Source organism: Ambystoma mexicanum, chromosome 1q (assembly GCF_040938575.1).
Source record: "Ambystoma mexicanum isolate Mex_15411 chromosome 1q, UKY_AmexF1_1, whole genome shotgun sequence".
Classification (NCBI taxonomy): domain Eukaryota; kingdom Metazoa; phylum Chordata; class Amphibia; order Caudata; family Ambystomatidae; genus Ambystoma; species Ambystoma mexicanum.
In genome coordinates, this window is record NC_090922.1 from 1,347,301,789 (window position 1) to 1,347,327,422 (window position 25,634).

At 50.0% G+C, this 25,634-nt stretch overlaps 1 protein-coding gene across 2 annotated transcripts in view; it reads left to right on the forward strand.

Moving 5' to 3' along the window:
* TTC39A (tetratricopeptide repeat domain 39A) overlaps positions 1–25,634 on the forward strand; it is a 1,012,086-nt gene that overhangs the window by 654,458 nt on the left and 331,994 nt on the right. For both annotated transcript variants that reach the window (XM_069642215.1, XM_069642216.1), the window contains exon 9: positions 20,006–20,114. In XM_069642215.1, the coding sequence (XP_069498316.1) occupies positions 20,006–20,114 (109 nt within the window). The remainder of the gene's footprint in view (positions 1–20,005; positions 20,115–25,634) is intronic.

The following is a 25,634-nucleotide window of genomic DNA, read 5'->3' on the forward strand; positions in this document are numbered from 1 at the left end:
AGATTCAGGCGCTATTTCGATCTGGTGATACCCTTTTGTCAAATCTAGTTTCGAAAAGATTCTTGCTCCGCGACGGGTTCAATGACGTTCATTTTGATTGATTGATTGATTGTTTATTTGTATAGCGCCTATACACAATGTGTTTCAAAGCGCTTCAAGGAGGGAGGGAACATGGGAGAAAAACAAATTACATTCTTTCAAGTCCTTGATACAATTCAGAATGTGAAATAACTGTCGTAATAGGCCTGGTGACATTTCTGATAGTGCAAGTGCTGAAACAATTAGGGGGGGGGATAGAGAAATGGGAACAAAACAAGCAGGAACATTACTATGTCTGACGACAATTGATGTAGTGCATGAGTAAAACAAGAGGCAAGTGAGGGTAGGTGAGGGGAAAAGGGGAGGGACAAACAAATGACTATCCTGTAAGGTCCGGTGACAGGCATAGATCAGGAAGGGGAAAAGGTGGGGAGAAGACAAGGAGGGCAGGGGGGACAGACAAGGTCCTAACAAAGGTCGAGAGACAAGTGGTAGGACTAAGTGCCAATGGCTAAAAGGACAGAGGGAGGGGGGAATGGAGTGGGAAGGTGGCTGCGAAGACAGGCAGGGGGACATGGAGACACTGGCGGGGACAGGGGGGACATGGAGACACTGGTGCGGGCAGGGGGGACATGGAGACAGTGGCAGGGGGGAGGGGGGACGTGGAGACACTGGCAGGGGGCAGGAGGGACATGGAGACACTGGCAGGGGGGACATGGAGACACTGGCAGGGGGCAGGCGGGACGTGGAGACACTGGCAGGGGGCAGGAGGGACATGGAGACACTGGTGGGGGCAGGGGGGACATGGAGACACTGGCACGGGGTAGGGGTACATGGAGACACTGGCGGGGGGCATGGGGGATGTGGAGACACTGGCAGGGGGCAGGGAGGACATGGAGACACTGGCAGGGGGCAGGGGAGACGTGGAGACACTGGCAGGGGGCAGGGGGGACATGGAGACACTGGTGGGTGTTGGGGGGACATGGAGACACTGGCAGGGGGCGGGGGAGACCTGGAGACACTGGCAGGGTGCAGGGGGGACGTGGAGACACTGGCAGGGGTCAGGCGGGACATGGAGACACTGGCAGGGGGCGGGGGTACGTGGAGACACTGGCGGGGTGCAGGGGGGACGTGGATACACTGGCAGGGGGCAGGGGGGACATGGAGACACTGGCAGGGGGTAGGGGGGAACGTGGAGACATTGGCTTGGGGCAGTGGGGACGTGGAGACACTGGCAGGGGGCAGAGGGGACGTGGAGACACTGGCGGGGGGCAGGGGGACATGGAGACACTGGTGGGGGTCAGGTGGGACATGGAGACACTGGCAGGGGGCGGGGGGACGTGGAGACACTGGCAGGGGTCAGGGGGGACGTGGAGACACTGGCAGGGGGCAGGGGGACATGGAGACACTGGTGGGGGTCACGGGGGACATGGAGACACTGGTAGGGAGTATGGGGGACATGGAGACACTGGCGGGGGGCAGGTGGGACGTGGAGACACTGGCAGGGGGCAGGGAGGACATGGAGACACTGGCAGGGGGCAGGGGGGACGTGGAGACACTGGCGGGGTGCAGGGGGGACGTGGAGACACTGGCAGGGGGCAGGGGGGACATGGAGACACTGGCAGGGGATCAGGGGGGACATGGAGACACTGGCAGGGGGCGGGGGGACATGGAGCCACTGGCAGGGAGCAGGGGGGACGTGGAGACACTGGCAGGGGTCAGGGGGACATGGAGACACTGGCAGGGGGCGGGGGATGTGGAGACACTGGCGGGGTGCAGGGGGGACGTGGAGACACTGGCAGGGGGACGTGGAGACACTGGCAGGGGGTAGGGGGGACGTGGAGACACTGGCAGGGGGCAGGGGGGACGTGGAGACACTGGCAGGGGGGAGGGGGGATGTGGAGACACTGGCAGGGGTCAGGGGGGACATGGAGACACTGGCAAGGGGCGGGGGGGACATGGAGACACTGGCAGGGGTCAGGGGGGACGTGGAGACACTGGCGGGGGGCAGGGGGGACATGGAGACACTGGTGTGGGTCAGGGGGGACATGGAGACACTGGCGGGGGGCAGGGGGGACATGGAGACACTGGCGGGGTGCAGGGGGGACATGGAGACACTGGTGGGGGTCAGGGGGGATATGGAGACACTGGCAGGGGGCGGGGGGGACGTAGAGACACTGGCGGGGGCAGGGGGAACATGGAGACACTGGTGGGGGTCAGGGGGGACATGGAGACACTGGCAGGGGGCAGGGGGGACATGGAGACACGGAAGGGCGTGGATAGTGGCGTACCGTGGTGGACAGGGGTAGACAGGGCCCCGTTGTGGGCCTTAGTAGTTGTGGCCGGCTCCCGCCTCCCGGTTGCAGCGATTGGCCAATAAGGACCAAGGCAACCAATGGGAGGAGGGGGAGCAGGGCCTGAACAATACGGCCAATGTAGCCCCAGACACGGAAACATGAGTATAACCCAGGAATTGGGCACATTCACAACAGAATTAGCAGGATAATTCAGTCCGCACCCTGCGTGAGGCGGATGGCACAATTTAGAGGCTCCGAGTCACAAAAGTCAGCACAACGTGCGTTCGAGCCAATTCCAAATGTGCTTACCCCAACAGTCGGGGTTAGTAGGCAGGAGGAGGGATGAAACATCGAGGACAGGAAGGCTCTGTCAGGCTGAGCGTTGATGCAGGCAGAAGAAATGTGATTCTGGGCCCCGACCTCGGCCTTAGTAGTTGCGGCCGGCTCCCGCCTCCCGGTTGCAGTGATTGACCAATAAGGACCAAGGCAACTAATGGGAGGAGGGGGAGCAGGCAGGCCAAAGTTGTTGTAAGCAAGGCGGTAGCACCAGACACGGAAACATGAGTAAAACCCAGGAATTGGGCACATTCACAACAGAATTAGCAGGATAATTCAGTCCGCACCCTGCGTGAGGCGGATGGCACAATTTAGAGGCTCAGAGTCTGTCCATTAGTTTGTCCAGTTCTTCCTCCACTTGTCTTTGGATATTGAATGGAATCCCTCGGTAGTGCTGGGCCACTGGCTTGACGAGTGGGTTTATGTGCAGGTGTACCTTTCTGTTCTTTAGTTTCCCCAGTCCTGCAAATAGTTTCGGAAATGATTGCTCAATTGCGTCTTGTTTGGCGAAATATTTATGGGCCATTAGCTGGTATAGGATGTGCACCAGACCCATGTCCACTGCTGTTCTGAAACTTAGGATGCACCCGCTGTTAGCTTCGGTTTTTAGGATGTGCAGCAGGATTTTCATTGTGTGTTCCTTATGAGTGCACCAGGCGGTGATCGTACCTTTGCATGGCAGATGTGTCGTGGAGCCATAGGGGTAGATGTCTACCGCCGCTTTCCTGATCTTTGGCTGTGGTGCAAGCGACTCGTACGCTTGTTCGCTGATAATATTGACTGTTGCTCCCGTGTCAATCAGGAACTTTAACGGGGTGTTGTTCACGTGAAGTGTCAGTACAGGGCTGTGTTGGGTGGCTGCGGTATTGTCATTTAAACCCCACACATAGCCCTTCTTACTCTGATCTTCCTCAGACGACGGGGTGTCACTGCTCGTGGGGGACCGTGTCTCAATGTACCTCATGAAACGCCTTCTGTGTGAGCGTCTCGTGTCCTCAAACGACCGTCTGTCTTCGCGGGTGTAGCAGCTTTTCCGCTCGCTGTCTTCTCTCCTCGCGGGTCTTCAGTCACTCTCCCCTCTGGACCTGGGTGGGCTCTGGCGGATGTATCTGCGCCTGTCTTGGGTGCGGGATTTGATTGGCGTGTGTATTGGCGCATTATTGCACATGGCCCTATAGTGATCCATCCCTCTACATGCGGCGCATTTCTGTCCTATGGCCGGGCATTCTCCTGCGTGTGGGTATTCGTACCTGCATTTGTAGCACGTGGCCTCGGGGCGCTTTCCCCCTGGAGCGGGGTGTGCATATAGTTTGTTGACTGTCTCTGAGTTTTCCCCTTGTTGGTGTAGGGACACTTTTCCTAGGTTGTCCAGTTGTGAGTCAACTGCGGCTTCCATGCGGGCCAGTGCTAGGATTTCTTGTAGAGACCTCTGTTTTTGTAGGAGTTGCTTGTGAAATGGTTGTAACAGGCATCCTGCAATCACTTGCGATCTTATTGCTTCTTCGTTAGAGTATTTGTGGAATTCACAGTGTTTCAACTTAATGCGAAGACACATCACAAAGTTGTCTATCGACTCTTCCTTTTCTTGTCTGGTCGTGTGGAAGATGTGCCGTTTGTAGTCGACATTCCTGTGTGGTGCGAAGTAGTCTGACAGTTTGGCCTGCAGTTCTCCATATATGACGGTGTCGACATTGAGTAATTCACCTGCGATGTCTCTCACTGCCGGGCCCACAGCCATGAACAGCATGTTCTTTAGTCTTGCATCATCCGTCAGACCAATGGCACCAGTGTAGAACTTGAAGTCCCGGAGCCATATGGTCCAGCGGGGTCCCAGGTTTGAGGTGTCTCGTACTTCAAAGGGGTTTGGCATGTGCATTATTTGAGATGCGCCCCCTTCATTTTGTGTGTGGTAGTTATTATCTTGGGTGTTATCATTTCCTCCTGACGAAGCTGCTGCTCCCGCCCCTCCAGAGGATGAGGCTGTGGTGCTTGCTGAATCCGACATCTTGTTCGGTGTCCTGGGACCCTGTCTTGGGGCGGGGGGTAGCAACTGGCTCTTAGGCGTGTGCTTTTGGGTTTCCTCCCTTTCCTGGAGCGTGGGGTCTGGGTTTTAAAGCTCCACGTGACGGCGCCTGTCTCGTGCTCAGGCCGTGCCGTTTTCCGTGTGATGGGCCGCACGTGTTTAGCGCTCTGTGATTCGTGGCGGATGGGGCGCGGTATGAGCGGTGGACAAGAGCGGTGCTTATCCGCGTGATGCCTCGACCCTTTCCAGGGCCCACTCGACTCGCAGCGTCATCCGTGCTGCACATGCTTTCACTGTGCCCCTCTGCGCTTGTAAGGCGGGCGCTTCCTTCGCGCTGGGGAGTGGGCGCGAGTCTTTCGGGCCCCTCCCTCTCTCCGCTCTCGCTACGACGTACCGCAGTGCCTCGTGACTCTGAGGCGGTGCTGCTTGTCGGCCGTGACCGTGTGCGAGGCGCGCCAACGCGCTAAACTGCTCGGCTGCAGACCTCGACACGGCGCCAGTGGGTTGTTTCTCCGCCCGTCGCCATTGTCATGTCCCCGCCAGGGGAAACGCAAGCGCGTAGGCCTCTAGGCCCAATGATACGCGGGAGCCAGGATCTCAGGCACAACCTTCTTTATCTCAATACAGGTGGCAACTTCCGCAACTTCCCTCGCCCCTCCCCTTCCCCTGACATCACGTCCTGGACGTCTTGTCCCAAGGCCGCAACGGCGGCCCACCCACACAACGATGTGGGCCCACTGACACAGGCCTAACCTAGAGTTTAGTGAAATATCTCCAAACCTTAAGAAACAGTCCTCTTTATTTGTTGGATAAGCAGAATGTACAGCTCTCGCCATCGTCACGAGAGTGGCTGAGAATGTATGCAATTGTACAGTTCACAGTCTGGTTAAAGGCGTGCCAAGAGATAACAGCTCACTGAGATGCCAACATTTGCCCCAGAGAAGCTTTTGAAAGGGGCAGATGTTTGTGCTCAAAAGTCAACATGCAGTATGGGGGTGTGGCATTCTAACTTGGGACGTGTAGGACATTCCACGAGTGCCAAACCGGGTGCACATGTTCACGAAGCCTGCTATGTGTGAAAGCGCAATGGTTAAACGTATGCGTGCAATTGTTTGTTTGAAACTAGAGAGAATTCCAGCCCCGTAAAGATTTAAAATACCTTACCCTGTCTCGTTGTCCTTAAAATTTGCTGTTTGATTTTCGAAAGACATTAGTGTGTTATTTTAGCCTACTCAGTTACAATCCTTTGTGATGGGCGCCACCAAGTGGTTAGAAATAGATATGATGCAAATTGCGTGTTACAACGAACTTAAAATGTCTACTGAATTCAGTCCTTGTTGTCACAGAATTCCACCCAGGTTAAGTATTGTACACATGCTACAGGAATCAGAGGCGTTGTTGGTGGGGGGAGAGTGGGAGGGGGGGGGGTCCAAACGGGGCTATAGCCCCTGGTCCTTTGGTAGTAGCCTCGGGTAGAATCTCAGGATCTACAACCAAAAGGCTATCCAGCCCCCAGTCACGAAAGTGCTGACATCAGCGTAGCCCCAGGTCTTTTCCAGACCTAGCAACACCCCTGACAGGAATTATGGTATTTTGTTTGGAACCCACCTTTTAAATTAAGCAGGAATAAAGAAAACAATACCACAATGCAGGAGATGCAAGGAACCTTTGAGAATCGCCCACAGTATCAACAAAATATTAGCTTTAAAAAATATAAATAGCACTTATTAGCACCAATTCTGATGGTTTGTGTTATGGGGCCAGGTAGGGCCAGACCCCTGCCTGGATGCTCTCATGAGTAACACACAGGAGCCTTCAGTTGTGATGATAACTGGCGCTCGGGATTCTTTCTTCTGCGTGTGATTTATCTCCATCAGTGGTGAAGCCGCGCACCCCTTTTATTCTGTCTGTCACATGGTTTCCTAAGTGTCACCAACACGTGACACTGCACGAGCCGTAGGAGGGGCCATAAATCATAACATCCCATGCCAAGTGTACAGTGTTAAAACAACGACATGATGCAACATGAGACACAGCACAAAACACCTACATCACAGATTGTTCCATTTGGGAGCAGTGATATGATATGATATGGCATTTGTAACGCGCCTATACATAAGTGTTTCAAGGCGCGACGAGGCAGGAAGGGGGGAACAAGGGGAGACAGACAACGATCCTACTAGGCCAAGGGTCATTCAGATCGCGCAAGTGCATGGGTAGGGGGGACGGGAAAATGCAAGGGGGAAAGGGAGAAGGGAAAGTGCTGTACAGGGTTAGTAATGAACAGGATAAATAATAAGGGCCAGCCGGTGGCAAGTGCAAGATAAGTGCAGACTAGTGCTGGGAAGGGGAGCTGTAGGGATACAGAGACAGTCCCGCAGTGCAGGGGTTGCCAGGAAGGCAGTGCAGGGGAGAGTGGCTGGGCCAAGAGTGGCCCAGTTGCTGATTCAGTACAGTTTCAGTGATTTAGCAGGGGAGAGGGAGAGAGAAAGCAGAAGCAAAGAGGAAGGTTTTGAGGTGCTTCCGGAACCGGAGATGGTTCTCCTCAAGTTTCAGGGAGGCAGGAAGGCTGTTCCAGAGGGAGGCCCCAGCTGCGGAGAGACATCTCCCCCCAACTCGTTGCTTGGAGAAGCGGCTGACCCTGAGGGAGTTGGAGGCGGAAGAGCGAAGTGCTCGAGAAGGAAGATATTTAGGAAGGGAGAGTTGAAGGTAATTTGGCCCCAGGCCCCAGAAGGCCTTGTGGACAATGCAGAGGGTTTTTAACTTAATCCTCGCAGCCACAGGGAGCCAGTGAAGCGATTTCAGTCCTGGAGAGATACGGTCCGTGGGCTTGAGGCCAAGGACAAGTCTCGCAGTCCTGTTCTGGATGAGTTGCAGAGGGCGGAGAGTAGAGGCAGGCAGATTTAGATAGAGGCTGTTGCAGTAGTCCAGCTTCGAGAGAACCAGGGCTCTGGAGACAGTGAGCTTCTGGGGGAAGGAGAGGAAAGGAAGGATACCTCTGAGGAGGTGCAGCTGGTAGTGTGACTTCTTAGAAACATCAGAAATGTGAGGAGAGAAGGAGAGTGTGGAGTCGAAGATGACCCTGAGGTTTTTTGCCTTGCAGGTAGGAGCAGGAAGAGGGCCAAGAGAGGCCGGCCAAAGAGCTGCAGGGAAGGAGGGAGTGGGTGTGCCGATGAGTAGAATCTCGGTCTTACTGGCATTAAGGCAGAGGCCGTTGCCGGCACACCATTCCTGGATAGCAGAAAGACAGTCAGAGATGAGGGAAGGAGAAGAGGAGGCCGAGGGTAGCCTGAAAATGAGCTGGGTATCATCCGCATAGCACTGACTGTGGTGCGAAACAATAGCCACATCACATACACAGTCATTACATTCACACGTAGATATTATCTTTGGGTGACAGTGGGTGTGATGGTCTTTAATATTCCCCCGGGAACCCTGTGATCAGGCCCTACCCTCCCGTACCTGAAAGCATAAGCAGGACACAGGTCTACATCGTACGGGTTCACGGGGCGCTCTGAAGAGTTCCGGTCCGCCCATTTATTCTGCGCATGTGCGACAGCGAACAGTGCCGTCGCACACTCATGTGACTCTGTCACATCCCTCCTTTTTCATAACAAATTATTTATCATACATTATTCATAACTTAATGTCAACGTGACACTCAAACATGTGCATGTATAACAAACAGTGTCTAGGCCCAACGTGGGCAGATACCGTCAACTCCCGGTCCCCTTTAACTCGGGTCCATGATGTAGTCCTTGAACCTGGCCGCACATATCTGGCCCTCTCAGCCGGGAAAATCTCGCTTTCTCTCTGAGCTGTTTCCTCCTGGGTCGCGGTCCCCCGTATCTTCTTCCAGATCCGGCCCGCTTTGTATCACTCGGGCAATGGAAAATTCCAACGGCAGGCTCGTGCTGTTGCTCTCCTCCAGCAATCTTCTTTAAGAAACAAGATTCCTTGTAACTGATCCCCAGTGGTCGGCAGCAGTTACCATGGACCATTTTATATGGCTCGTAGTTGAGGGATAGCTTCCCTTGCGGGGGTCTGTTTCTCATGAGGACCGTGTCCCCCGGGGGCTTCAGACCGCATGGCGTTTTCCTTCTCATTGTGCACCCAACTGTCCTCAAGTGTCTTCTGGTCGTCGATGACACCAGTGGTGCACCGTCTGTCTCCGGAATCAGTCCTCGCGGGCACCTGTTGAACAATGCTTCGTCTGGGGGCACCCCAGTAGATTGATGCGGGGTCGACCGATACTCTCGGAGGAACTGATATAGATTTCTCTTTTGTTCACCTCCTTGCCCCTGTGAGATTCGGAATATTTTATTGAGCCTGCGCATGAAGCGTTCCGCCTATTCTTTGGCTCTTGGCCAGCCTGGGGTCACCTTTCGGTGCGTGATGCCATAGTCGCTCATAAATTCTGCAAATTGCCTCCCTTGAAACGGCGGCCTGTTGTCCGCGCATATGACTCGAGGAAGTCCATGGGTCGCGAATATCTTTTCCATCGCCTGTATGGTTTGTTCACATGACGTGGAGTCAACGAGCTCCACCTCTGGATAGCGTGACCATTGGTCAATTACCACCAAAAAGTACATCCCTCTCCCCGTTGATCCAAAGTCAGCATGCACAGGGCCCCATGGCTGTTGCTTCGTTCCATAGACTCGATGCACGGCTCCTTGTCAGCAGAGGCAGCCGGTTGGCACCACACGCATTTGCTTACATAGTCATCGACACTTTCCTCTAACTCCGGGAACCACACCTTGGATCTCAGCCTTACCTTGGTCTTTGCGGTGCCCTGGTGGCCACAGTGGGCTAGTTCTGTCACTCTCCCAATCAGCTTCCTCTGTATTACAATTTGTCTTCCTCGAAGTATCAGGCCCTTATCTGACCTTGACAGCTCGTGTCGGACTCGCCACAGTGACTGGACCTCGCGTTCAGCGTCTTTATCTTTGCGGGACATGTCTGATAGAGTTGACCTCCAATCACCGCTATCCACAGCGTTTTGAACAAGCTGGAAGCATTCAACTGCGCGTGAGGCGTCAGCCACTTCCTCTAATGTCAGGGCTACCGGTATGACCACGTCCACTACTTGGAGAACATAGTCCTCACATTCCCCTACTGACTTCATCACCTGACCGCCGCCATGCCTGGGATGACGGATAGGTAGTCCGCCGGGTTGTGGGTTCCCGGTCTGTACTGAAGTTTCACCCCATTTTCCATGAGAGCTAGCATCCGTCTCTCTATTCTCGGTGGTGGTTTGGAGGATGATCATGTCAGGATGGGGATGAGGGGTTTGTGGTCGGTGATGACGGACACCGGTTTGCCCAGAATATAAATGCAAAAGTGTCGACAGCCCCAGAGTATGGCCAGCGCCTCCCTTACACCCATTTATTCTGCGCACGCTCAACAGCGAACAATGCCATTGCGCTCAAGTGACTCTGTCACAGTGGGGTGGCAGCATCCGAACGAGGCACCAGCATGGTATTCACCGAGTACGTTTTAAGCATCTTGGACATGATGTAACACAGCTTTTGCTGGGTCCTCTTTAAGCATGTTGGACATGCAGGATCCAACTTTTACTGTGCCCATTTTCATCATTTTAGGACATAAAGGATGAAAGTTTGGGATTTGTCAGCCGGTCTGATAGCACAGCGAGTTGAGCACTCGCTTTGACATCGGTGCAGAGCCTGCTGACGCAGGTTTCAATCCCGGCAGGGCCAAACTCATCCTTTTATCCTTCCGAGGTCGATAAATGAGCACCACACACCGTGGATAATAATAAGCAGCGCTCAGATAACTGAGGGTTCGTAGTGCTATATAAATGCTAAATTATTATTATTATATTATTATTTGTCTCACGATCTAATGGTGTTCTGAGGCATTGGGACACTTGCACTAATGATATTGTGATCTTTACAGTCTGGGCGACCACTTTATTTGTCCCAGAGTGGAGAGAGCACCACTTTCTGGCAAAGCCGCACCCAGGAGCACCAGGGGCCACATCGGCTTCAGTTCCTTAGGTCCTGGGGAATGGCGCCCATTCCGCTAGCAGACTAAGCCGCGCCCGGATACACTAGGTGTAACGCTGATTGTCTGTTGTTGGGAGGGCAGGCCGGAGGTGATCTTCAAGAGGTGGTACAGGGTCTTTTGGGCAAAAGCTCCAGCAGCTCCCTTGTAGGCAGCTTTCAGCAGGATTCTTGCTGTCATTCTCACAGGACTTGCAGCATCACGACTCTGGATGGCAATGAGTCGTCACTATGAGGGGGGTGGCGGCAGGCAGCGAGACACTGGTGGCAGGGTGTCTGGGCCGTACTACATGTATATTAGCCGGGGCTGTGCCTTGCCCTCACTTCCCAAGGCGAGAGATACTTTACTTAATATGGCGGTAAAGGCTTCACCGCTCCTTCTGTCGCACAGGCACGTGCTCTCTTATTTATTTCAATGTGGCAGCGCAACACTCTCATGAATGCCACAGAGGCAGTGCCGCTCATTCTAGCGGCAGCAGGCATGCCACACCGCACCTCTCCCCCAGACGGGAACTTCACAAACGCGACGGCGGCTGTGGTCCTTGCCGCACCGCTTGTCTCGCCATGGTAGGAGCCGTACCTGCTCTTCCCTAAGGCCAAACACTATCCGGGCTCTCCGACGGCATGCGCGGCCCTCGCTAGCAATCCAGAGATGTCGCACTGCGCATCCGGCATCCGGCCTGCACTGGGGACTCCAGTGGCGGGTGCCTGTGTCCCAGGGGACCTCGCCAGCATTATGCCAACGGTCGTCAGGAGAACCCAACAGGATCTGTGAGCCCCACATGGCAAGCGCTCGCAGCACCGTGCTCCAGGACGGCTGGGCTGCACGCGGGTTATTCCATCCTCGTCACCATTGTTATGGGGGCCGGGTAGGGCCGAACCCCCGCCTGCATGCTCTTAGGAGGAACACACAGGAGCCTTGAGTTGTAGTGATATCTGGCGCACTGGAAGCCGTGCATCCCTTTTATTGTGTCTGTCACATGGTGTCCTACGTGCCACCAACACGTGACACCGCACGAGCCCTGGGAGGGGCTGTAAATCATAACAGTGTGTGCCCCTGGAAATAACCGATGTCTGTATTACCCAAGTCTGTGTTACTAAATGTCTGAATTTCGTAAAGATGAAATGCCTAGTCCCGCTCTGAATTTGTGACCTGTAGATTGAATACAGATCTGAACAACAAAGGGTGACATCACGCGGGTAATTAAGCAGTTGTCACGCAATAGAATATATGCATATTTGGCATTTCTAGGGCGTGCACATAGCTAAAAAAAACTGTGGGGCACTGTGTCTGGGTGGGAGGGTAACAATAAAGCACAGGAAGGGCCTAGAGACGGGTGTGGGAGTGAAGTATCTTGACCGTTATCCAGCCAGTCAGAGAAGTATAGGTCTGGCTACCCCTTTCATATCTGAAGTGTTCTCTCCCATTACCAACCACGTGACCGCAGCAGGCTAGATCAGTGGCGAATGGTTGCAAGGATATGAAGGTTGTGTGGCTGAAGAAGTGCTGTCTGTTTACCATGAAGAAGCAGTCTCCTAATCCTGTCCACCCGGTCCCTGCTGGCTTCACTGTCAGCCGTCATGAAGGATCTGAGGTTGCAGCCAGCTGGGGAGGAGGGACTATAGCCCCCAGAGTAGGGGTGAATGTGGTAGGGCTGCCTTCCTCGGCACGAGGCATGTGGAGAGGAAGGGCTGAAGTACTAGGTTGGGGGCACCTCTTATATGGAAGGGTTGGCAACAGCAGAGACCATTGGCCACATTACTAACATCTCAAATCAAAATGCAATGTCTAATGCATGCATCTTATTATATGTGCTTTAATGTATTATGCATTTGGATAGCCACTTAACTGATCTACTAATCACAATACTTTAAAGGAGGGCGCTAACTGGTGATAAACGCCTGCAGCAGTCATTAGATGTAATAATACTCCTCCAACCAATCAGAATCTGACAGCATCGGCTTAACGCGTTCAAAGGTAATATAACCACCCCGCCCCCCTATATGTAAACTAATATTGCCTAACTAGTTCATTAGGCAAATACACTTTGCTCGTTTTAGCTGAGTTAAAAACTGAATCAGGGAGCTGGAGCGTGCTGCTCGCAGCAAGCATGTTCTACCAGCAGTGATGCACATTCTGCATGCCTTATCATGAGAATTACATGTACTCTCCATAGAGACCCTTGGCTTGGGAAGTGGGACTTGGTCTGCAGTCAGTTGTCCCTTCGTCATTTTTGCTGGCACTAATTCAACCATTCCAAGTGGAGGACCACATCGTGTACATAGGCTGAGAAAGTATGGGTGAGCCAGTGGAACATCCCAGGGTGCCTTTACGCAGCTACGCTCAACAAACTGCCCCTGATTGTTGGGAAAGGGCTAATGTCACACTTTTCATTTGCAAGGATTCCAGTACGGGGATTTACACTTTCCGCAGCCTGACATCCAGGGCAGCCGGGACTTGTAATATCCCAGTAACACTGGGATAGCAGGCAGCGGAATGGTGTTACGAGTTCAGCGGCGAACTCGGAATAAGGCCCAAACACACCATTCTACATGAGGATTAACGGATTATGCTGGGAAGGGGGCCATGTTTGGCGTGGCACACACCCCACTGAAATTGATTCAATAGTTTATCAAAGCCTCTTCTAATCACATTTTATTTGTAGGTATTAGCATGTAGGATGTATCATGACATTGGAAACGCCAGTGAATTTTTCTTTAGCCTTGATGAATAAACATTCACTGCGAATAGGTTTAAAATCTTGCGGCGTAATGGCTTCCTGTACTCAGATGAACACAAACAAAAAGTTCCTTTTCCAACATTAGTTGATGGCATGGGCGCAACCCGTTGATCAATCTCTCTCTCTCTGTCTCTCTCTCTCTCTCTCTTTCTTTCTCTACACACACACACACACACACACACACCCGCAACCACTTTACATATGGTATTTTCGCTCCCTCTTGATGGGCTACTTAGCATACAGTGAGATATTGGAATCTATAGCAGAAAGCTTCCAATGGTCTTATTTTTGTGCACAGTACTCCCAGTTCCTAAAAAATGAACGCATGGGAAATGGACACTGTCAAAGCCTCTTTTGTATGTTTTGGTGAATGGAGAGGTTTCTATGGGTGCAAGGACTAGGGTGGATTACAAATGCTCTTCTGCTGTTTCTATTCTCCATTTAAACTCAAACTTCCCGCTTCCGCCTCCCAGAGCGCCTTCACCTTACCACATGAAATGTTTTGGGACTTGTTTTCAATCCCCACACAGGGGTCAACGGTCGACTCATAGCCAACTTACAACCGTCAAGGTTCTTTATGAAAGCAACTGAAAACGAAGGGAATTGGTTTTAACTGAGGAGATCCAGGGGGAGTTCAAAAGAAGAAAACAAATCCAGCTTCTCTATAGGACTGTGGTCCTCAGATCTTCCTCTGCTCCCTTAGACTCCGCCTTCATGGCAGGAAACAAGTTACTCAGTCTTCCCGGATTTAAGGGCCACACACTTCCATAGTGGCAAGCGTCGCTGCTTGCTTGGCTGATGTCCTCCTGGCATTGGTACCTTTAAGATCCTTTTCAGTATAATGCACGGCCTAGGGTTATAAGATTCGACCCCTTGACAGACCGTTGGATACTAGTCCCACCCCAAGCTAAGAGTTTCTCCAGGTAATTGAGTCTCAACCATCTCTCTTTCTGTATGTCACTCTCAGGGGCCACCTCCCCCTTATTATCTCAGTTACTTTCCTGACTTGTGTCTTCCACCTCCGCCATCTCTGTCTCTCTCTGCTCCTGTGCTCCTTGATCATCCACTGTGCTCTACCTTGTACCCCCTCTACCATTCTCTCACTTTACTTTCTCTGGTTCCTTCATCATCCCTTGTATTGTTCAGCAGTTTATTTTCTTTCTTCACCTGACTGCTCCTCCACTTCCTCTTTCACCTCCTTTTCTCTACTGCTATTTTACACCATCTCCATCTCTGAACCTCTTGTTGATGTGCTACTGTCTTCCTCCTCCTGGCTTCAATCCTTCACTTCTGTCACCTCCTCTCATTCTCTTCTCTGATGGTCTCCCTTCCACCTCCTGAATATTTCATTTAACTTCTGTCACCTCCTCTCATTCTCTTCTCTAATGGTCTCCCCTACCCCTCCTGATTAGTTTATTTCACTTCTGGCACCTCCTCTCCTCCTCTTCTCTGATGGTCTCCCCTCCTCCTCATTAATATTTCATTTCTCTTCTGTCACCTCCTCTCCTTCTCTCCTCTGATTGTCTCCCCTCCTCCTCCTGAATATTCATTTCACTTCTGTCACCTCCTCTCCTTCTCTTCTCTGATGGTCTCCCCTCCTCCTCCTGAATATTTCATTACACTTTTGTCACCTCCTCTCCTTCTCTTCTCTGATGGTCTCCCCTCCTCCCCCTAAACATTTCATTTCACTTCTGTCACCTCCTCTCCTCCTCTTCTCTGATTGTCTCCGTTACTCCTCCTAAATATTTCATTTCACTTCTGTCACCTCCTCTCCTTTTCTCTGATGGTCTCCCCTGCTCCTCTTAATTATTTCATTTAACTTCTGTCACCTCCTCTCATTCTCTTCTCTAATGGTCTCCCCTATTCCTCCTGATTAGTTCATTTCACTTCTGGCACGTCCTCTCCTTCTCTTCTCTGATGGTCTCCCCTCCTCCTCCTGAATATTTCCTTTCACTTTTGTCACCTACTCTCCTTCTCTTCTCTGATGGTCTCCCCTCCTCCCCCTAAACATTTCATTTCACTTCTGTCACCTCCTCTCCTTCTCTTCTCTGATTGTCTCCCCTCCTCCTCCTGAATATTTGATTTCACGTCTGTCGCCTCCTCTCCTTCTCTTCTGATTGCCTCCCCTCCGCCTCCTGAATATTTCATTTCACTTATGTCACCTCCTCTTCTTCTCTTCTCTGGTTGTCTCCCCTCCTCCTCATTAATATTTCATTTCACTTCTGTCACCTCCTCTTCTTCTCTTCTCTTCTCTGATGGTCTCCACTCCTCCCCTGAATATTTCATTTCACTTCTGTCACCTCCTGTCCTTCTCTTCTCTGATCATCTCCCTTCCTCCTCCAGAATATTTCATTTCACTTACCTCCTCTCCTTCTCCTCTCTGGTTGTCTCCCCTCCTCTGTTCTGCTCCTCGCCACCTTTACCTCCACGTCCTCCCCTCTACAGTGCACCTCCTCGCCAATCTGCCACATGCGGTCCTCTTCTCACCTCCATGGCTCGACAGCCAGTTCACACACTCCTCATTTCTCTGTGTCCCTTTTTACACACCCGTGTCTCAACCTGCAGGTCTTTGTTTGTTTGTTTGTTTGTTTGTTTATTTATTTATATAGCGCTCTTGACCCGGGGGTATATATGCGCTTTGAGCATCAGGTTACAGGTAAAAGACAATAGTACAGTATTAATAGGGCATAGATAATAGTATACAAACAATATACATACAATTGGACATTCAGGGTGCATACATATGTAGTAGGACGGTTATTTGTTGGTTAACCAGGAGATGACCTTAGTTCTGAAGGGTTGGAAAGTAGGTGTAGATTTAATATCCAGTGGGATGGAGTTCCAGAGTTGTGATGCCAAAGTTGGGAAGCTGGATCCTCCGGCTCTTTTAAGGGAGAATTTGGGAACTGTTAGTTGTAATGAGTTGGACGATCTGGTGGTTCTAGTGTTCTGTCTTAGTGTAAATTTGTTCGAGAGGTAGGGTGGGGCAAGATGATTAAGGGCTTTGTAAGTAAGGCATATGGTTTTCAAGTCTATTTTCTGTTGGATGGACAACCATTTGCAGGCAGTTCTGGTGGCGGAGATGTGTTCCCTTCTAGGAATATTGAGGGCGGCACGTAGTGCGTTGTTTTGTAGAACTTGCAATTTATTGATTACTGTTTTGTTGGCACCTACATAGAGGCTATTACTTTCAACTGCTTTCAACTGCTTAATAACTGACAGCTCGTTGGGGCTTGTGAGAGAACAATGTGAATGGTGCATTGAGCAACTACAAATGCCTCACCTGTGTCTAATTTGTTAGTGGGCCCCAGGGCTGGTCAGTTCGCCACGGCTTCATCAAGCTGGGCGACAGCTATGTTGCTCCTGCAATTGTTTGTTTCCAAAGTTCTAAGCGTGTGACTCTCCTGTTGGCTTGGAGCTTCGCAAGATTTTAATGAGAAGGCTCTCGAACAGGTTTACAAATACCACTTTTTCACTCTGACGGAAGGGGGTCTGTGGTCCGGCAACATCAAAGCAATCAGTTTTTGTTGAAAATGACTCACGCAGGGTTTCATAAAATTTTATATTCAGCTTCTTGTCAAGTCCAGCATATTCGTTCACCTGCACCTGCGTTCACCTTGGTTCTCTGATTTGAAGGGGCCATGAACCCTACACAATGTCCCGTAGGGGTCTGATTCTCCTACAAAAAAGTAGTTCTTCTAGGCCAGTCAAGCGGACAAACTAGGTTGGATGTTCTCTGATGAACCCAGTTTTGTTAAACCAGGTTTAAAGTAGAGAATTTTCCACTGTTCTAGATATTAAGTACCATGTGAGCATTTCTTTCGCCCTATTAATTTGACCTATGATCTACAGCATTTTAGAAAGTCAACTTTCGTGGAAACCCACCAATTGCCCTTCCCAGGCTAACAAATGTGGGTCCAATAGGGGTTGTCCGTATCTAGTCATGGAGTGATACACTTAAAGATGATGATAAACTGATGATGGACTGGGAAGCTTGTGCGAGCCTATGTTTACCGCCATCACGGAACGGATGGTGGCACCAAGACCCCATCCTCAACCCAGGTCCCTTAGCCTCTGACATTGGACTCGGTCACATCACCCAACGGTTTGTTCCGCAAATGGCAACTATGCCTTTCTCCAAGAAATGTATTAGGTCTATGCCCACCCTTTTCCCTGCAACCACACAAACTTCATGATACAAATCGGACCGGATTGAAGAAGATACGGGGGACCGCGACCCAGGAGGAAACAGCTCAGAGAGAAAGCGAGATTTTCCCGGCTGAGAGGGCCAGATATGTGCGGCCAGGTTCAAGGACTACATCATGGACCCGAGTTGAAGGGGACCGGGAGTTGACGGTATCTGCCCACGTTGGGCCTAGACACTGTTTGTTATACATGCACACGTTGACATTAAATTATGAATAATGTATGATAAATGTTTTGGGACTAGATTAAGAACATGCATTTGAAAAGTGGCACCTGCTTGCAGCCCAGCAATTCATCGCAGTCCAATGGCCATTTCCTGGCTCCCTCTAGCAAGATGTCTCTACACCCCTGCAGGACACAAGATTGCCAGGCTCCTCCTTTTTAAACGAGAGAAGGTAAATGCAGCCCTGCGAGAGAAGAGTCAGTAGGCTGGAGTATGCCAGTAACGTCCAGAAGATCCCAGAAGAGGCCAGCTTGGCTCGAGAGCGATCTCGCCTCCCACATCACTATAGCCACCCTTATAAAGCCCTAGCTAGTCTCATGGTTTAGAGCATAGCTCTCAGAGGAGCTATAGTTAAAAGCTCTCACTTATTTGATACTAGTTTTAGTTCCACCCAAGCTTTCCTGTCTCTAGAGCAGGAAATGTGTTTGGTCTCCAATGCATTGTTTCAGCACACTTCACTAGCATGAGTACGCAGGCGTCACGCAGGGCCTCAAAGCGTGACTACCTCTGAGCCAAAGACATACTCACACTATGCTCCAGAGGCTCTAGGGAGTGGCCTTGCACTTGTGGATAAAGCTACAAATGTACTGGTGATCGTTGACTCCCAAACCACTTCCATCACATCAAATGAATATTGCGACCAGTGATGCCAACTACCATCCCTGCCCAAAACACCGTCAAGCAACTACAACTAGTCACGAATAAAACAGTAAGACTGGTACTAGGAACAACAGCATGGGACCAGGCATAAACACAGAGGGCCATATTACACCAGCACCTGCTACCCTATTCTGGCAGCGGATGAATGAAAGGCTCATTCTCAGTTATGTGTTCCTTACCCACAAAGCCTTCTGAAATGTAAGGGCAGCAGGTCTAGTGCACCAGCAAGAGAAATCAGATCCTCTTTGGCCAAAAACCTGTGGAAGGTATCAAATGTAAAATGGAAGGTTAGGGCCAGACGCCTGCGTACTCCTGGCCCTCAGCTTTGGTGTAAACTGACAACTGACTGAAGAGGGGACAAGCCCCCATAACTCTCATCAGAAAACAGCTCAGACGGAACGCTTTGAGGACCTACCTTATCCTGTCCCCCTCCGATCCTTGCTCAAGCAACTGACTGACTACCTCAGGTTATTAACTCTGCCTTTCCTCCCCCACCCCGCCACCTGTGCTGCCCTTTTTCCTCTCAGCGCCCTGGAGTGAATTGTTCTACGTGTTTCTCTTTATGCAAATCGACAATGTTCCACATTTTTTCTTCATCTGCAATGCAACAGTAAGAAAAAACATTGGTTTGCAGGGGTGGACTGGCCTATGGGCAACTCTGGAGATTTCCCTGTAGGCCTCTTCACCCTGGATGTCTTTTGTGTGGGATTCCCACATTTTCCCATATGAAAATGGCTGGACTTGCTGAAAATGTGTAATCTGGGGCCACTTTGAAAATCATTCCCAGGGCCTCTTTTGGTTCCCAGTCCAGCCATGTTGGTTTGCAGTTTACTTTTTGTTTAATTGCGTAAGGCTGGTTATGACATTTGATGCATTGATCTTAAGCTTGTGAAATATTTGCATTGTGTTGCTTTTTAATCTGGGTATTCATGTAGCGTGTATTATTACCATGCAAGCTTTAGAGTTAGGCACCTTTATCACAACTTGTTTCAAATGTTCCTAGAAAAATGGATGCCAATAAGAATTGGAGTGGGCGTGCTGATGTTTTTTAAACAAGCTCTGCAGAGTGTAATAGTATTTTATCACTGTGTACATGTTTGGTAACACAGCGTGTTGTTGTTTTTTAAACAAGCTCTGCAGAGTTAATAGTATTATATCACTGTGTACATACAGTACATGTTTGGTAGCGCGGCGTGCTGATGTATTTTAAACAAGCTCTGCAGAGTGTAATCGTATTTTATTACCGTGTACGTGTTTGGTAGCGCAGAAGTTTATGAATCTAACAGCAATCTTCTGATAAAGGAACTCTGTACTAATGTTGAGTTGTTGCGAGGATTTGCTCTTTGTATTATTCATTGCAGAAGTTACCTTGCAGTCTCATTTGATATATTCTGTTTTTCATAAGGTGCATCGCCTCAGAATTATGATATATATCACATGCAGTTTGTCTTCCCTAGGAGTGTGGCCTGCTGCAGCTACAGGAAGGAGCATCGACTCACAGCTTCCGGGCCGTGCTGTGCACCATGTTGCTGCTGTGCTTCCACACGTTTCTAAGCTTTGTTCTAGGTAAGAATTCTTTGCTCTGTGCGGGTTACATTTTTCATTTCGCCTATGGTCATAGTTTCCTGTGTCAAGGTGTTCTCCTCAGCCCCTGCCATTATTGGCCCATGCCGACAGTGGGAGTGGAGGGAGTGTTCTAAAGGGTTGAGAATGGCGGAGTTCTAGGCTGTGTGGTTGGAGAGGGATGGCTGGACCGCTGTGTGACTGAGGCTCCTGGGGGCCTGTTTGAGCCCTACCTGTGTATTGTGCATTGTACAATAAAGCTGACAGATGTGGCCTGAATGGTGAATCTGCAGAGGCGTTGTAAGGGTGGACTTTAGGGGGTATAGCGCCGGGTCTTTTAGTTCTGGCCCCAGATAGAAGTTCAGGGGCTATAACCAAAAGGCTAGCTAGCACCGAGCCCCAACATTATGATAGCCCCAGATCTTTTCCAGATCTAGCAACACCCCTGTGAGTCTCACTACTATTTCTTCTACTTAACACTGTGCCTGGTTTACCATATAGGAAACCGCTTTTTGGTTACTTCTACTGCACATCTACAGAAGGAAATTGCATAGGGAAATTGTGAATTTGAGACCGTTTTATGTGCACACCAGGACTTTCTGTGCATGGTTTGCATTAACTGGACCAGCTTGATCTGAAGATTATTGTAGAGGTGCCCAGATATTGCAATTTGAGTTCCATCAATCACATTTTTAAATCTATTGTAAATGAAACTGAACAAATAATAGGAATTTGCATGTATAGATATTTCCAGAAATCTACCGATATCTGCAAGGAAATCTAGAATATGAAGTTGAAATTCTCTTAACAGGCATGAAATTGCAGCCTGCTGAGTGCACGGTCGCATGTAAAAGGTGCTGTGTGTATTCTTTTAGTGTTTGAAGTGGGAGTCGTGGGTGCACCGGGTGCAACTGAAATACCTGCTGTTGTCACAAGGAAGGGCCTTCTCATTGGTCTTGGCCTCACAGATGTGTTTGCCTTTTGTGGATAATGGCACTTAAACTAGTTCCATTACCAAGTGGATCCTAAAACGAAAAGCCCCCTTTAGAGAATTCAGAAGCCCCGCGGCGTTGCTTCTCTGTAATGAACGTCCTCTACATTGAGTGGTTCCCCTACTCTCCCCCGCACCGTGGGTATGAGTTCCCGCTATAACTCAAATCAGACCTTTGCTGAGAAGGTTGTAAGAAGGCGTGGCCCTTTTCTTGCATCCCGCTCACCTGAACCGCATTCTCACACTGTGTTTATCATTCCGCCTGTTTATTAATGTAGATGCCCTACAAGGGTCTGCAATCCCACATGGAGTTAGTGCTCCCTGCATGTTCACAGAGGAATCACGTCCGGGGAATTACCTTAGGAGGCAATTCCACCATTCCCCATTGGGGTCCACTTGGCCTTAAGAATGGGGACTAACCACAAGTCATCAGGTGGAAATCATATAGTGGCCATAAGTGGCAACAGTAATTCCATTTTGAGAAATGACTGCAGGTATTACCGCCTCTCAGCTAGTTAACGTTCACCTGGATTGATGCTAAATAGTAGAGAGCTTTTCGTATTCACTTGTAATTTTGGATAACATATTGTTAGGACTAGCCCTTGCCATGGGACAGAGGCTGCTTTCATAGTTGTCCTTCTAATTATGCCTACATACCCCTCTGACTCTGATTTTACAGGGGATCATTATGGATTGACTTTGGGAAACTGGTAGCAGGGTCTTACTTCTTTCGTTCCAGTGTAGAGGTGCTCAGGGGTTGCAGGTTGGAGAATTCTTCTGGTTGAATGCACCTGCAAGATACAATCCCTGACGATGAAGAAATGTGGACTCCAACAACGCACTCCTCTTCAGGACACTTCACAGGATGGACGAAGGTGCGTTCCAGTGACGGCCACCGTTTGCTAGCGACGACAGGCATTCTTCCAGTTGTTGTCACAGAAGCTGCTCCACGACATGTTCCTTTGAAGGTAGGAAGCTGGAATTTGGAGAGAAGGCGGCTTGTGGCACAAGGTGGCAACCACCAAGGTTCAGAACTTGAATGCAGTACGGCAATGATTCTGATGAGGTAGCCCACGTGGGAGCTGGTCAGTCCACCAAGCAGTCCAGGGATAATTTCAAAGGCTCTGCATGGCTAGATCCTTGAGAAGGTGCCAAGACTAATTGTTCCCACTAGTCCAAGGGCGGACAGGTAGAGGAGCACTGCTTCACTAAGCCGGTCACTAGAGAGGTTGCAGGCCCACTGCAGAAGTCATCCTCAGGTCGCCAATGGGCTGCTCTTCTTCGAAGGATTCTTGGCTCCAACGTAGATATGAAGAATGACTGCAGGAGTCCTCCTTTTATCCAAAATCGGGCTGGAAGCAGGTCCATGCCCAACAATGGTAAGGATCTGCCCCATTCAAACAGCCAGTAGTTGACGAGACAGTCCCAGTCTCCTTCCTGGGTCTCTCTCTCTCTCGCTCTCTCTCTCTCTCTGTCTCTCTCTCTCTCACACCCACACGCGAATGTGAACACCAAAAACAATGCAAAAACAGTAACAATGTAACTACTGCCGCCAGCTTGTCTTTGGGTACATACAAAATGAACCAAAAAGACCATGAGCCTCATTACAAGTAGGGCGGTAAGGGTTAATGGTCACTGGTAACGAGACCGGTGCCGTTAAACCCTTACCGCCCTACTACGAGTTCCCTTTGCGGGTCCTTCCTTAATGCCTGCTTTTAGCAGGCGTTAAGGAAGGTACCCTCAAAGGGACTCTAGAGCTAATAACGGTGCTGCAATATGTGGTACCATTATTAGCGCTTTCCCATTGAGCCCTATGGGGGCTCAAATGGGAATGGGGAAAGGCCCTGGTGAATGGGGAATTACCGGTCCCGGCAACCTTGGAATGGACCCGTAATTGCTCCATTCACCAGGGCGGAGTCGGAACGAGTTTGGAGGCAGCCATGGCGCCAATAGCGCCATGTCTACCTCCAACCTCGTAATGAGGCCCCATGGGTAAAAATGCTAGGGTGCTACAAATGTATCCCCATTGCACTGCACTGTAAACTGCTGTATGCAATCTACAAATACAAGAATTCAAAGGGAAAGTTTCCTAGTACTGATAGTCTGAAGGACTGATCAGTTTCCCCAAAACAATGAGCACCATGCAAGGGAAATGAACCTGAATGCTTTACTTCCTGTCAAAAAGTCAGGACAGGATCAAAAACAGAGCAAAAAGAATGAGGTTCCGTAGGAAACTATCGAGGGACAGTTGCAAAAAGAAAATCTTTTTTAACTGTTTGGTCTTCGAAGTTACCAAGAGCCCATATAAGAACTGTGTGGGATTGCTGGCATTTGATTTGCAGGACATTTACATTTTGTATTGTGTAGCGGGAACGTTATTAAGTCAATGTTTGTTTCAAGGTTTGCAAAATAACATTATCAGGTGTTTATATTGAGCCTCATGCCAGATTCATGCTACTGCTATTAGTAGGTGCCATTATTACCCAATTTAATTGTTCAACCTTTAAGCAATTCTCTCTGCACCGTTACCACCCGGTGCAACTCCCAGACGGGTGCTTTTTGAAGGTCGGCAGCCACTGACCATGAATTTAGGCTATGGATAGTTCCCCCTACAAGTGCTTTGGGGGATCCTGGAACATGACCGAAGACCATCTTCCTAGCAAAGTGACCATTGGCCATGACCGCAAGCCATGACCAGTGCCTGTGACGGGTGGTTTGGGTGGACCAGGGCCGTGGGGCAAGTCTATCTCCTCTGTAAAGTGATCACTGGCTATGGCGAGTGTGGACTACAAATGGCACATGGGGGCCTGGTAGTAGTGGCCTCTTTGTTGGTCAAGTGGGCCACAGACCATCGTTGCAAGCCAGTGGCCACTGTTGGTCACTTAGTGGGACACAGGCATTGGTGGCAGTGGCTGCTTTGTGTGTCTTAGTGGGCCCTGGAGCCGGACTGATGGCCATGCACTGGCAAAGTAATTATGGACCATGGCCAATGCCCACTATTTGTGGGTTGGGGTCAAGCCAAAGGGACCAATCAGCATGACCACAGGCCAAAGACAGTTCCCATTATGGGTGTGTGCAGCTGCTGGTCTGTCTGTTTGCGGGTGCAGGGCATAGCAGCAGGCCATACCGAGTTGGCATTGTCTTTATGAAACTTTGGTGAAAGATCCATTGTGGGTATGCATTCTTTAAAAAAAGACCTTTGAAATGTAGTGGATTAGCTTGGTTTAAAGGGACATTTGAGGAACGACATTAGAGGGAATCTGGCCACGTGGTCAGGCCCAGTGGCCACTTGAGCTGGCAAAGCATTTTTGAGGCCTAGTGCACACCTCTGTAACCCCCAGCCTAGGACCTTGCCTCGTGTAGTGGGAGAACCAGGGGGGTACAATATCAATGTCTTTGCAGCCAGTGCCTGTGGGCAGGATCACTGTCCTCTTATCGCAGGAGTCCTTCACCTAGCCCCTGTTCATGGAAACCTTCCACATGCGGTGCCGTCATGGGAAGCATCTACATTGGGCGCTGTCATCACTCTCCCTTTTCTTGGCCACCTTCAATGCTCTACAGACCCAGGCACGCCCCCCCCCACTTCTCCAGACTTCATGCCCATAACGGGCCCCCCATTCACGTGTCGCAGAGTTTCCTTTGAACGCTTTAAGTGGGATAAGATATCGAGGAAGGTTTGGGGGCAGGGCTCTACCGTGCCTTGTGTCACATTTTTGGGGGTGGGGCCTAAGAAAGATTAACGCACCCTCAAATCCCAAATCCTTTAAAAGAGAAGCCCCTACCTAATTAGAAGTCACCCAACAGACCAAATCGAGTAAATTATAATATAAAAGAAAATATTGACCAAAATAAATATATTTCTTTATTTTTTTATTAAAATTTTATGGTTTGTTAGACAAACCTTTCCTCTTTCATTAATATCACATACAATTTGAAAGGATCTCTCAATACAACAATTCCGATCATTTTAGTAAAATAACTAAATCCTCCCTCTACATTTATGTAGCAGGATTTCAGTTCATTTTTCAGTTAATTTCATTCTAATTTACAATGTTTTCATGATGTTATTCCAGAATTGCATTGATGGAGCTTTCGGGCTTGGCGAGCAAGCGACAATGCCTTTGATTTTAAATGTTGGGTCCAGTGTTTCTCTGTTGGGGATTGGTTTAGCCACACACCAAAATATTTTATCGTTTGTACTTGGTGGGGTTTTTGTTTGCCGATGAATTATGAACAGTTAACTGCCTTTCGCTTAGTTTGAGGGCGAAAGGGACATCATTTTCGGTTTTTGTACATTTATTTCCAATTGATTAATGACCATATATTCTTCCATTTTGGTCAGCGCTGTCTGTAACCCTCTTGGTGTTTTTGCTAATAAGATAATATCGTCGGCATACATGATGCACGGTAGACAGATGGAATTGAGGTTTGGTGGATTCTTCAACGTGGTGTAGATATGTTTCTTCAAAGTCTGCTCTGAACAAGTTAAGAAGCATGGCTGACAAACAAACGGGCAGCCCTGTTTGAGACCA